This window comes from Thunnus maccoyii, chromosome 5 (genome assembly GCF_910596095.1).
Source record: "Thunnus maccoyii chromosome 5, fThuMac1.1, whole genome shotgun sequence".
In the NCBI taxonomy this organism is placed as follows: domain Eukaryota; kingdom Metazoa; phylum Chordata; class Actinopteri; order Scombriformes; family Scombridae; genus Thunnus; species Thunnus maccoyii.
Genome location: NC_056537.1, coordinates 33,216,202 through 33,229,724, shown reverse-complemented (window position 1 = coordinate 33,229,724; position 13,523 = coordinate 33,216,202). Strand labels below are relative to the sequence as shown.

The 13,523-nt window shown below is 38.4% G+C and overlaps 1 protein-coding gene across 3 annotated transcripts in view; it reads right to left on the bottom strand.

Annotated features, from left to right (window-relative positions):
• Positions 1–13,523, bottom strand: part of ripor1 (RHO family interacting cell polarization regulator 1) — a 65,495-nt gene that overhangs the window by 20,578 nt on the left and 31,394 nt on the right. For all 3 annotated transcript variants that reach the window (XM_042412354.1, XM_042412353.1, XM_042412355.1), the window contains exons 2-6: positions 7,240–7,363; positions 4,904–5,056; positions 3,784–3,862; positions 2,328–2,351; positions 2,165–2,218 (exon numbers count right to left, since the gene is read on the bottom strand). In XM_042412354.1, coding sequence (XP_042268288.1) covers positions 2,165–2,218; positions 2,328–2,351; positions 3,784–3,862; positions 4,904–5,056; positions 7,240–7,337 — 408 coding nt within the window. In that variant the 5' untranslated portion in view covers positions 7,338–7,363. The remainder of the gene's footprint in view (positions 1–2,164; positions 2,219–2,327; positions 2,352–3,783; positions 3,863–4,903; positions 5,057–7,239; positions 7,364–13,523) is intronic.

Genomic DNA, 13,523 nt, shown 5'->3' with positions numbered 1-13,523 from the left:
GGGTATTAACTGATGCTAAGTAAGAGCTGATGCCGGGCTGTTTTGTTGTGCTTGTCTGGAAAGCGAGCAAAAGGTCATGAGAGACACTCTTTTCTGCTACGGAACTTTGAATACTGGTTGAAGAAAAGACACAGCATGTATTCATCCTGCAAAAGGAACACTATATGTGAGGAAATATGAGTTAAATATCTTCATGTTGTCAAAAAGATTAGTGGTTGAATGAGTAATGAAAAATCTGAGGGAGATTTTTTGTAAAACTTCTTAACTTCTTTGATTGATGTGAACAGAAAATAACATGGTCTACTTAATTACTATAACTGGCTGCACTGGACTGGAGATGCTGTGAAACAGTAAGAGTCAGGAAAATAACAGACTGTAGCATTGCTGCTCTTTTGTCTTGACTTGTGTTGAAGTGATAAACTAAGAGTTTCACTATAGTAAATTTATATTGCTTCTTTCCTCTGCTGCAGTGATCAGTCTGATAAATCAGGTACTGATAGTATTTGTATATATTTCAATTCCCTCCTCCCATATTTTGAAACAGGAATGCCTTCAAATAAATGTTGCGTGTGACCAAAGATGCAATTTGCAGTGGTGTCACTTTTCTTTTATTATAATGAGAATTTAGCTGTTTAACAACTGAAAAAAGGCTGCACATCCAAGGAGAGGTATGAATAATTTACTGTACAGTACTCAAGAGTTGGCAGTGTACTTAAGTGAGGAGGATCTGCTCATTTGCTGTTGTGTTTATCATACTATTAAGTCATATACACATAATATTTTTCTTATCTGATCTTTTATCTGATATTTATTAGTGTTTCCAGCAGGAAATAGGTTAGTCAGGGAGGTAATAGCCACACTGTGGTTAATGTTTAATAGAAACAAAAACAAGTATATAACTATGGGGATGAGAATGATACTGAAACACATTGAGGACAGGTTTCATTAAACAACAGGCCTCTTCAGGATCAACAAAAAACCAAAGTATTTGTTTCTCAGTTACACACATCTTACAAATTTCATCCAGTTCTCACCAAATTTGCTACATAAAATATTTGGATGATACTGAAATACATACAGAATTTGGCACAGTACATCTCTTAATATGCCCAGACAAGATTTACATTATCTTCCAAAACTCATGGCCACCATCAGCATCAGTATTACTGTCTATCACTGTATGGATTTGACTCCAAGCCAGATGCACATTAAACATTTCTCAACATGTTTTATCAATAAAATTACAGATACAGAGATTAGGCATCTATGTCCTACTTCACAGTCTATGACATGAAAGTCCAACGACCTGCTCAGATAAAATGATCAGTATGCATGTCTTAAGATTTCTTTATTGTCATTTCTCAGCACTCACATACATCGAAACTAAATTTGTCCTCTGCATTTGACCCATCCTACACACACTAGGAGCAGTGGGTCGCAGTGCAGCGCCCAGGGACAAATTCCAGCTCTTTTTGCCAGTGCCTTGGTCAGGGGCACCCACGGGAGTATAAACCCTTGACATACATATTTTTGATGGTGGGAGGAACTGGAACACCCAGCAGAAACCCACACAAACACAGGGAGATGCATGTAAACTCCACACAGAAAGGACCTCTTGCTGTGAGGCAACAGTGCTAAACACTGAGCCACCGTGCCATGCTTTAATCTTTTTTTTGGATTTACAGTAAGGTAAATTGAAATAGGGTATGTTGACTTGAAAACTGAATGATTAAAATGGTAATTGCCAGACTACTGCAGCTGATACACACTGTTAATTGGTACTTGGTTTAAGATGAGTGCCTTGTGCTGCCTCCTTTATGACTATGATTTACAGTCTCAGCCACCTGAATTGCTGACACATCAGTCTTAAAATAACATAGCCACAGAAAACTGTCTCAAAAATAATGAAAACTTAAAAAGATGGGAAAACACAAGTAGACTCTCACCAACACCGAATCCCACAACAAAATGAAAATGTCAGGAGACATCGAAGGGTAATGTGAATACAAAAACTCCTTGTAAAATCAGTCAAGTTGAGCTCACTCATGAACACAACTCTGTGACATTTCCATAAGGTTTCAGCACCTTTTATTTTCCATAACGTTCACCCACATGAATGTTATGACAAGGTAGTCATGTCTGACTGGGATCATGGAGGTCTTACCTTGCTGAGGTGGAACTCCAGTCGTCTGATGTACCTCTCAGTCATCTTCACTTGCTGTCAGAGAGAAGTACGGTCACATTTAATCCTACTAAACAAGAGCAACTGACCTATACTCAGAATATGTCAAAGTTAAATTTGCTATAGTGTTCTATAGTGTACTCACCTTATCCAGTTCATACAGGAAACCCTGTGGAGACAGGAAACATGAAGTCAGCAGAATCTCTCACACATGATGACACACATGATTTTAATCAAGTGGCGGGACAGTGCAAGAAACACTCATATGAACAGATTTGCTCTTAAGTGGTACATACCAGTGATTTAAGAGAATTTGTCACATTCTACAATTTTCTACCGGAGTTTTCTCTGAAGTACAAATGAAATTTACGAGCAGCCCAGACCTGTCATACGAGTCACAACCAGACAGTCTGACTTTCTCCACAGGGCAGAAAACACTCTGTGTTCATGTTTGGAATACGACTTGAAATACTCAAATGAGCAAACTCCACAGAAAAAAGTCAGAGAGATTTAGGAGAAGAGTATGAAAATGCACTGCTTGAGGCCAATTTGTGGTGTATACTTTTTATGTTAAGTGATATTTTGTTTGACAGAATATTTTTATGTTCCAATCCTACTCATTAAAACATGATGAACGTTCCAGGCCACAGAATGAAAACATGTGAAATCCCACAGATGGATGGCTAGTTTTAAAAGCTTAACAACTGATAAAATACTACAGAGGCATGTGTACTACTGAAGAAAGTGTTCACAGTGTTTTTTGATTCTTGTCTTTTTTCTTCTCCAGATTGTTCCTCTGCAATAATATCTTTTTCAGATTTTTTAAGCAGCGGTGTTCAAGGACACGCTGACACCTCAGCTTTCAGAGTCAAATGGTAACCTTTCAAATACAGGACATAACCAAATTCACATTTACTCTTGATAATGTCTATGATTACATTCTATTTGTCTTCTGGGTTTGATTTTAAACAACAAGTCATAAAGCCACAATAAAAAGTGTTAGCGTCTGCATTAGACTTTCAAAGTTGTAACAACCTGCAGTCCTGGGCCATCTATCTACTAAAGGAAGGAATCTCTGTCTGTATGCCTGTACGTATGTCCTTTGTGTATCTCTTGAAGTGTTCATCTGATCAACTCTAGACTTGGTGGGTGTATGTCTGGGGCCCAAAAGGGGAGCCGTGTTGAATTTGGTCCAATTTGGGCATGCAATACGTTTAATATTAATAAATATTGAATAAACCAGCAATCAGCAATCTGCTCCCCTCTGTGCAGCGGCAGGGCGGAGGCACAGTGTTGAGTGTAGGTCACCCATGTTTTGGAAGTGCTCAGAGCCTAATATAAAATGACTGTAGTTAAGCATGTAAAACAGAGCAAATACTTCCACGGGCAGTTCAACACCGGTTTCTCTTATATGTTCTGAGACCATGGCAATTGTGAAGTGCCACTATAGACAAAACACAAAACTTTGGAGCAAACATATCCACTCAAATCTGAACTGAAGGCACAGAAAATAGGAATGTTCTAAGAGCTCGGTATGATCGATCCACAGGCGTGTTTTGAACAGGCACTGCACGAGTAGACAGTAAAATAACAGAACATACCAATCTAGAGTTCCTCTTTGATTCTTTCATCTGTCTGCTGAGGTTGTCCAAGTCCATCTGATGAACCTGCAGATAAGACCTGAGAGAACACACACAGACACACAGTGACAGAGGTCATAAAAGGGTCAGTTCACTCATCACATATTTTCGCTCTTGGACTTACAGTTTTAAGATATCCACCTTTGTCTTAATTACCTACCTGAATTACCTACATCAGGCACTCAAGCTCCTTGCTTGTTTACACTTATTTATTCAAAACCCTTATTTATATCCAGGTATAATATACTGCTATACTATGGTACTATATCCTCACCAGTGCAATATCTGTTGTCTCTTAATGCGCAATACCTCCTTCCAGCTGCTGCTCCAGTACTTCACTAGTTCTGTAAATAATTGTCGGAGTGCTGTAAATAACTGTTGAACATAATGTAATCTCACAGACCTTGCTACTCTTTAAAAAAATAACTTAAATTCTTTTAATTTAATCTAAATTTAACTTATTGTTAATTTGTTTCTTTTTTTAACCTGAGTGAACTGCACAAGAATTCCAATGTGCATGTATCTGTGCTTGTGCAAACGGAAATAAAGTCTCTTAAATCTTGAATCCTGATGGAGTACTGTTTTAAGGACTTGTTGTCCACTTGGCCAGTTGCTCACATGCTTTTTCAGAGTGGACATATTGAAGTTTCTTTCTTTACTTAATTCCAAATCTCATCATAAAGGCCATCAGTGAAAATGAACATTTTACTTGACAGGGTTATAATTTCACATTTCTACTCATTGTCAATCAATCCATATACTGTATTCAGAGGGAAGAAATTTGATCCCCTCTGAACCACAGTGCAACAGTATCACAGAGTAGGAACAGGGGACAAATTCACAATATAATGCCTTTTTGTAACATTTTTTCCTGTTTTCTCATCCTCACTTGGAATGTCCACTTTCCCCTGCACTGCAGTCCCTGCCATAGTTTACTGTACTGTGGGCCTCTACACTTCCTCCATGACAGACGGTGTCACTGGATGCTTCATCTCTCAACAAGGACACAATCCCTCAAAATGAAAACTAATTGTTGCCGTCTGTACATATGAGTGCCTGTGTGTGTTGTGTGTGTACTTACTGGAGGCCTCTCTTCAGAGCCTCGTAGACTTCGTCCAGCCGCTCTGGTTGAGGGACTTTAGGTGGTGGGTTGGATTTATTGGACATAGTAAACATCCTGCTGGCTCTGCTGGGCTTCCTGCTGAGACCTGGAGTGCTGAACACTGAGAGGTTCCTACAACATCAGCAACATCTGGTCAGAATCTTCAATCTACCGTATTACGGTATGTTTACGTTTTATTGCATGCTTAGGATAAGACAAGGCAGTCATTTTATTTTCATGATTCGAAGGATGTGCATTTTGTTCGGTGATTATGAAACAAATCTAATCCTCTATCTTATGAACGTAAACAAAGACATGAAATATATGATAGTAATAATAATGTGAACACCAGGTACTTGTTAGTTGTCCTATTTCTCACATGTTTACTTGTACATCTGGTTTTAATCTGGACAAAAACATATTCATGATTACTAGTAAGCACCTCACTTTGTTACCGATTTATCAAGACAAACATAAGCTCTTACTGAAAAAAAATAGGGTGTTGTTGAGATCTAATTTTGGATTGATGGATGTGGATTAAAAAGTCTACATGGAAATGTGTCACTAGTTGAGCCTTGTCCTGGATCAATGTACATTGTAAATTGGTATTCTGTACAAAAGGATATTCAACTCAGGACAAAGCCAATCTGTGAACAAGGAAATCCAAATGGGTTTAATTTGGCACTGAAAAACTCAAATGGAGAAACAGTATTTTGGGCTGTGGTGATTCTGATGTGCGAAGTGCGAGTTCATATGAGTCACACACGCTGACAGGACAACAGGGTTTATCATAAAGTAATATGCCGTTTTAACAGAAGAGATTTATTTGAAAAGTTTTCCAACTGAACAATTTGGTGTATAGTCATAACAAGAAAAATATGTCTTTATAATGTGAAAATACTGTCTCTCACCATAATGGGAAAAGGATCTGAGCAATTTTTCTTTCATGATGGCAGCAGTTACTGGCCAGAAAAAACATGCTGTCATTCTTAATAGGTTTACAAAGCATTTGGCCACTTGTGATAGCAGTGGAGAGCCAGGCTTTGGTCCCTCTCTCCCTCCCTCCCTCCCTCCCTCTCTCCATCCCCCCATTCATCCAGTTCAGCCTCTCTTGGACGTGTAGTTACAAAATAATGTTTGTTATTATAGCCAGGCAATGAATGCTCATCTCAACTTGACTCCTATTAGTGATGGAGGAAAATGTGTGATAGAATGTAATGGAACAGCCATACAGTACATATATTCTATATAGGAGGTATAAGAGAGGGGCTGAGGTAGTGCATCTATAAATGCATGTTTAGAAATCTGCCTTAATTTTGTCTCATTAGTTGTAATAACTGAAGATTTTGTTGAGTTTTCTGAGTCAGATAACACTGGTACATTTGGTTCTGTGTGTCCTGTACAGGATGTGGTTAGCCTTGTTTGGCACAAAGGGTGAATCACCTTCCAACAACTCAAAGGCATCACCAAAGACTTTTACTTCACTGAGTGAATCCACTGACCTCAACACTCTTGTTCATATGAACAAATATTGGTGCAAAAAATATGAAAGGCCCTCTCTAAAGCCAGTGTTTGGTTTGTCTGTTCAGGGCTACTGTAGAAACATGGTGGTGCAACATAGCGGCCTCCGTGGAAGAGGACTCTCTCCCTATGTAGATATAAAGAGCTCATTCAAAGCTAACAAAAACACAATGAATTTTATTTTCAGGTTATTATACACTAATTAAAACATACTTAGGAATATTATATTCCATTTTCGTTCTGCTAGATGCCATTTAATCTACACACTGCACCTCGAAGTGCTTTGTTTTAGTCAGTTAGGAACTTTTTGGAGGTCATAGTCACAGTCACAATGTGAACAACACTGACATCAAGTAATCCTCATGCTCATCGGGCCTGTCATCAGAGGAGGAGGAGAAGCTAGAGAGTGAAAACATGTCCCACTGCCCTCTTTAAGTTGCCAATGTCAGGACTAAATGTGGCTTCACTGTTTCTCTGTAGCATGCAAGACACATCCAGATTATTATTATTTTTTATAATAAATATTATATGATTCCTGTGTAAAAACAGTATGAAATTCATTGAAGAAATAGACAAAAAATGTACTTTGACAGATGCAATGTAATTTTAAATTATAATAATACACATTGGACCTAAAGACCCCTTATTGCTCAATTTCCACCTTGTATAAACAGACACACACACAGTCAGACTGTCTGTCTTTAGAGCTCCACCTGACAGGATGTCCTGTCAAATGTGTACTTCCCTGTTGTGTGCACATGTGTGCGTGCGTGAGTGTGTGTGTGTGTATGTACCTGTAGGACTTGTCGTAAGTGTTGACTCCAGTGAAGCTCTGGCTTCTAGTGATGGATCTGGAGGTGAGGCGTCTGGCAGGGCGAACAGACAGCGACATGGTGGAGAGAGTTCGGGATGGACTCCCTGTACAGAGCAGAGCAGAAGAACCATCAACAGACTGCTGATAATTCACACACCACCAGTGTTATCACAACTAGCTTTTTTCATATGTACACATATATCTATACATACTGTACAAACAAGTAGACGCAGTTTAAAAGAAAAATAAAACTAATCAAATGTGCAGGAGAAAATGAATGTTTGCAATCTGCTTTGACACAATTGTAATGTTGGATCACATTTCATGCAGCTTGGAGCATAAAACCCAAAAGCTGCTTCACCAACTTTAGATTTAACCTTTGGAACAACCAGAAACACACTCCCACATGACAGTTTGACGGTAATGACAGACAAGAAACACACATGTTGTGGATGTAAATGCACGCAGAATGTATTGCAGTCAGACTGTGATATGATAGTAAGGGTAAGGGGATCTGGCTGGCATTGTGATTGGCTCTGACCACATTTTTTAAGAAAATGTAACTTTGCCTCTTCCTGCTATCTCAGACTGTCCATCGAAAAGTTTCAGACAAGCTCTTCCTCTACAAAGGAGAAATAAGAGAGGAAGACTGCTTGTCCATACCAGGTCTAAATACAAAGCCCATGTGATCAGATATCATCATTCACATAATGTACTAATATAAGTGAACACTAGGTGGAGATGGGGTCAGGTACACTCCACTGATAAATATGTGTCATGTGAATATTTTGGCAAATGGCATGATGTCACAGTAAACACCGTAGAAAATGAGCAGATCATACTCATTTCAGCACACTGCCAGCACTTCAGTACTGTGCAGCACATGATGATATAATGTAAAGTATTTCTCATTGTCTTTTCCTCATTGTAACAAGGTCAAGTGGATGGTACAAGAGTCTCTTTTTGAATTTTGTGAGACACACACTCACACACACACACACACACAGGGCAATGAGAAAATGTAAATTTCAAAGATTGTCAGGCCTTGAACTGTTTTTAGGTGAAGACTTCATTTCAATTAAGAATTATAAATAAAATCGGGTGAAAATGGGCATTGTAGAGACTACTGGATTTGTTGAGCGATTCAGACAAATCCTCCCTTAGGCCCTTTGAGTCAGAACAGTAAAGCTTTCCTAAATGGTCACTAATTAGCTCTTCTTTGGTCCATGTCATAAAGTTAGGATTATACGTTCCATGTCTGTGTAGCCATGAGACTCCATGGAATTTCATCATCTGTTGATGCTCATGAGTGTCCACATGGACATGTAGCACAACATTTATGACTGTATCGGCTGTAGGCGCTGACTGCGCACGTGTGGAACACTTATGTGTGCCATTATTACAGTGGAGCTAGTAATTATACTTTGTCATAAGACTGAGTAACAGTGAGACACCATGTAGGTTCAGGTTGTGCAGACAGTATGTGCATTAGAGGTGTATTACTGATAGAACTGGCAAACTACTGCGATATATAATGATGTAATACATTTTTAGATATTTTGCAAACATTGTCTATGAATTTTCTAATAATAATCCTGCCTGCTCTGCTAACAAGTGGTGACGACATACTTTTCCACAGCCTGTGCAACACTGGTGTAGCGTGGTCACAAGTACACAACAGCCTACACCCAGCTGTGATGTTAGGTGTGGTCAGAGGTTCAAGAGACTGAAAGGAACTTTAAACTGAAAGGACTTTATAATACATGAATACATGCAGTATTGAATATGATATGAGACTTGAGTATCTACATGTATACAAGTCCCTCAGTTATGAGTTTCATCCTGTCTCTGGTCTTACTGGGGATATGACTAAGACTGGGCTCCAAAAGCTGGTTAAGACTCATTTCCAGGTTGTTCAGTTAATCTCTAAAATTTAAGAATTTTTCTCCCCTTACCCTTTTTTTTTTTTTTTTTTTTTTTTTTTTTACAGTATTAGCAAAACATCACAGGTGACAGAATATATCAGCTGTAACTGCAAAACATGCAGGCCGTGAGTAACTTGCCCAAAGGCCGAAGCTGAACTCCCAGTTAAACTTTCATGAAAATCAAAAGGTAACATTATAGTTTTGAATCTGGACCTGCAGTATTTGGTGCTCATATTACATTTGTTCTGCATTTCATATCTTATTATGAATGCAAATGTATTTGATAAGGGATTCAAAATGACACATTTTCATATTTAACCCTAACCCTACATACAACAGTGTTTCTCATTTACAGGATTTGGGCAGTTCACCCAAATATATTTGTGCCAACCAAAAATATATTTTATATTTTGTTGTTATTCTTCCAAAGAGTGCTTGTAAATCCAGTTAAAACTGCAGCTTGATTGACAGCCTGCTGCAATGGTGCACAAGCAAGTGTGTCCTCTGCATCTTATCACCAGAAGATGAACTAGGTAAGCAATTCCCCTTCACATGTTTGAAGAAATAATATAATGACTCTGCAAAAAGTTCAGTTAACTAGTTAAAAATTCTAATGTCTAGGTTAAGTACTAGACACAAGATGTCTCCTACATCACTAAAAAGTCCATTCTTGGAGGCCTCAAGTTTCAACATGAACCTTGTGTTGCAAACTGGATCAAACTGGCTTCCAATGTATTTGCAGTATCATAAATCCTGCTTGTAGGTTCACAAGATAAACTGAAATTTAAGATGAGTAGAGAGAAACTTTCATCCTCCAGCAACAACATCCAACTGAAGGAACAAGAGAAGCACATTTTTGAGTGAAGGGGGACTTCAGACACGACACTGAGATGGTTGCATAGTTCATCAAGATTGTTTTTCTGTCTAGTAGCTAGTTGCTAGTGAGAGAGACAGATAGACAGTGATGGGAAACTTGGATAAAGTGTTTACATGACACAGTGGCCCATTTTCATCAGAATAACACTGCTGGCACAGACTGTTTACATTTCCCAAAACCAGCATCAAGGCTAGTAAGGTTTAGAGCCATGCTGGCAGCGTAGTGAGAATGACTCCGAATGACTTGAGGTTCATATTTTTGAAGTGAAATTTCTTGATATCGGATGGTTTCCATGAAGTTTTATACAGACATTCATGTTCCCTGCAGGATCATTTGTGATGACTTTGGTGATCCTCCATCAAGTCAAAATTTCAGCTTGTCCAATAGTTTGGTTTCTAGCCAAATACCTGCAAAACTTATGACATTCCCATCAGCCTCAGCTGTACTCTGTGCTAATGAGCAAATGTTAGTATGCTAACAAGCTAATAAACTAAGATGGCGACCACCAGGTGAAAATAGACTTGCAAAATGGAAGGAGCTGCTAGTTCTGGAAGTGTTTCTCCCCATTCTGTATTTCTCCATTTCAGTCTTTTCTTTAAAAAAATATCTTCAATGTTACTTGACAGATACGAGGTTATAAGGAGATATAAGGTTTGTGTTATGGCCAGTTTGAGTTAGAGCTGTAGTGAATTCAAAATGCTTTGTTGTTGCAGTTGAGAACAAAACATAGTTGCTGAATTCATCCACAACTGACCAAGAAAATTAAAAGGTAATGCTGTATTATCAGTTTTCTCAACATTGAACTGTTTTGCTTCCATCCACCAGAAGTGATGCACATAACAGATGCACATCATTTTAAATTCTGTGATTAGAAGTTTCTTGGAGAAATGCATGTTAGGAGTCCTAGTTAAAGTCTACCTCAAATCTTTTATATATCTTCAACTTTTATCAAAGAAGCAGATATATTCTAACACAGCTGTTAATCTTTTGGACTGCAGGGTTGCATGTTGTGTGCCGTGTAAGTAAATGAACTGCATATAATCCTTTTATCCATAGCACTTTACAATGTACCTCTCATTCTCTCTCTCTCTCTCTCTCTCACACACACACACACACACCCCAGTGGCAAAGAGCTACCACACAAGATGCTGCCATAAGCATCCAGAGCAATTTGGAGTTCAGTGTATTGCTCAAGCACACTTGAGCTTGAACTCAGTGATGAGTAAACAACTCGCTCTACCTGCTGTGCTGCAGCAGCTCCAAATGTGAGTCACATGTCTATAGGAAAAATGAACGAGACTTCAACTTTGGGAACCAGGAATGCCCAAAACAGCTCCTCCCACTTTGCAACTCTATAGCAACCACAGAAACCACAGAGAAACTGATTTCACTGATATGTGAGTTCCCACGTCTTCACCAGCAGTGAACAAACATATCAACAGTTTTGAAGCAACATCAGCTTTAAAGTTCAACTGTCCAGTCCAGACCAATAAATGATGTTTATCATATTAGTTAGTTTCAACATTAAAGGTGTCATACTGCTAACAATTTATTCTACTCTAAGCTGTATTTATTTGGCTACCTGATGAGGTTGGAGTGGGTAAATAGCAGCACCCTGTTGTGTATGGTTCAAATTGTTAATAGTATCTGAAGTAGATGGTAGCTGTGGCATCACACTTGTGACCTGCTGCTGGCCAATAAAAATACAGAGCACTGAAGTCACTGCTTACTGCCTGAAAGCACCCTTAGTCATGTTCAAAGGTATTTGGTCAGTTTGAGAGTAACATTTTAGTTAGTAGTTAGTAATATTAGTAGTAGTAGTTAGTTAGTATTCAAATACAAATAACTGTGACAAAATTGGATGACTATGGATTTATAATAAACACATTTAACTGCATATGACAGAATCAACCTTGTCAAACCATCATTATCATGTGAAACATCATAATAATGATATTGTGACATCATATGTCATAGTATATTTTGACTTAAAGGACAAGTTCACAATTTTTCAAGTCTGTCAATGTCCAAATGAACATTGTAACGTTGTTCATACTGACCATTAGAAGATCCCTTCATAATTCACTTACAATGTAAGTGATGGGAGACAAAATCCACAGTCCTCCTCCTGTTGTGCAAAAATGTATTTAAAAGTTTATCTGAAGCTAATATGAAGCGTCAGCATCCAAATGAGTCAAATCAAGTAGATATCTTTCAACATTACAGTCTTTTTAGTGCCAAAGTCCCTCTTTTTGTTACTATACTTCCACCACAGCTCAACAGGGAAACACTGTGAGGAAACACAAAGAGAGAATTTGATGCTAAAAAGACTAAATGTGTCAGATATCCACTTGATATGACTAACTCAGACTGATGAAGACTTCACATCAACTTTTAAATACATTTTTGCAATACATGACTGTGGATTTTGACCTTCATCACTTACATTGAAAGCACATTTGAAGGTGATCTTTTAATATCCAGTATGAACAGGAGGAATGATTACAGTGAGGAAAACCTGTTTCACTGCTCATATGGACATCTGACTGTTGTTTTAAGACACACTTGAAAAATGGTGAACCTGTCCTTTAACCTAATTCTAACGCCCAATGTATAGTAATTTATAGATCTGAACAAGTTTGAACCCAAATGTGCAGCAGTGCATTAATCACTTTCCTCTGAAGAGAAACCCAGCTCTTCTTAACTATACAAATCACCATATTATGGAGCTGCTATGACTACCTCTGAAAACCATAATGGCTAAAATCAGAATACATTCTATCACCCCCTTGTATGTTGCCTAAAGCAACAACGTGTTTAAATCATTGATACTTTAACCTTAATTGTTTCTTGTCTGTAAACGAAACCGTCACCAGCATTTGAAGTCTGTTGCCTACAGCAGGGTTTTGTTATTGCGGCTTAAGTCAGCGGTTAATTTCTGTCAGCTAAACTAGTGTTTTCCTATCGGCCTATCCAGTGTCCTGCATCCTGTTTCTTCAAACAGCTGAAAGGCCTTTGCAAGATGACTGCCAAGCACCCCCTCCCACAGCACAGGAAATGTCACAACCCTACAGGAAGTCAGATGCAACTGCCTCTCCTGACAGGAAATTTAACAAAGGGAGATAGTCCTGAGGGCTGCAGAGAAAGGTCATTTCTGCTGGGCTTCAATCACCAGTGATGGGTGAACTTAACTGTGATATTCAACTGTAATAGAGATAACATGATCTTTCACATCATCCAGTAAAGTAAAACAGTAAAAAAAAAAAAAAAAAGGTTTAATGTACTCAGGATGACAGGTACAATTAGTTTTATTTGAACTGAAAATAACAGTGCTTAAAATACACAAAAATTGTGACAGGGTTACTTACTTCCAACCTTGAAAATCATTAAGAATCTGTGTGTGTGTGTGTGTGTGTGTGTGTGTGTGTGTGTGTGTGTGTGTGTGTGTGTGTGTGTGTGTGT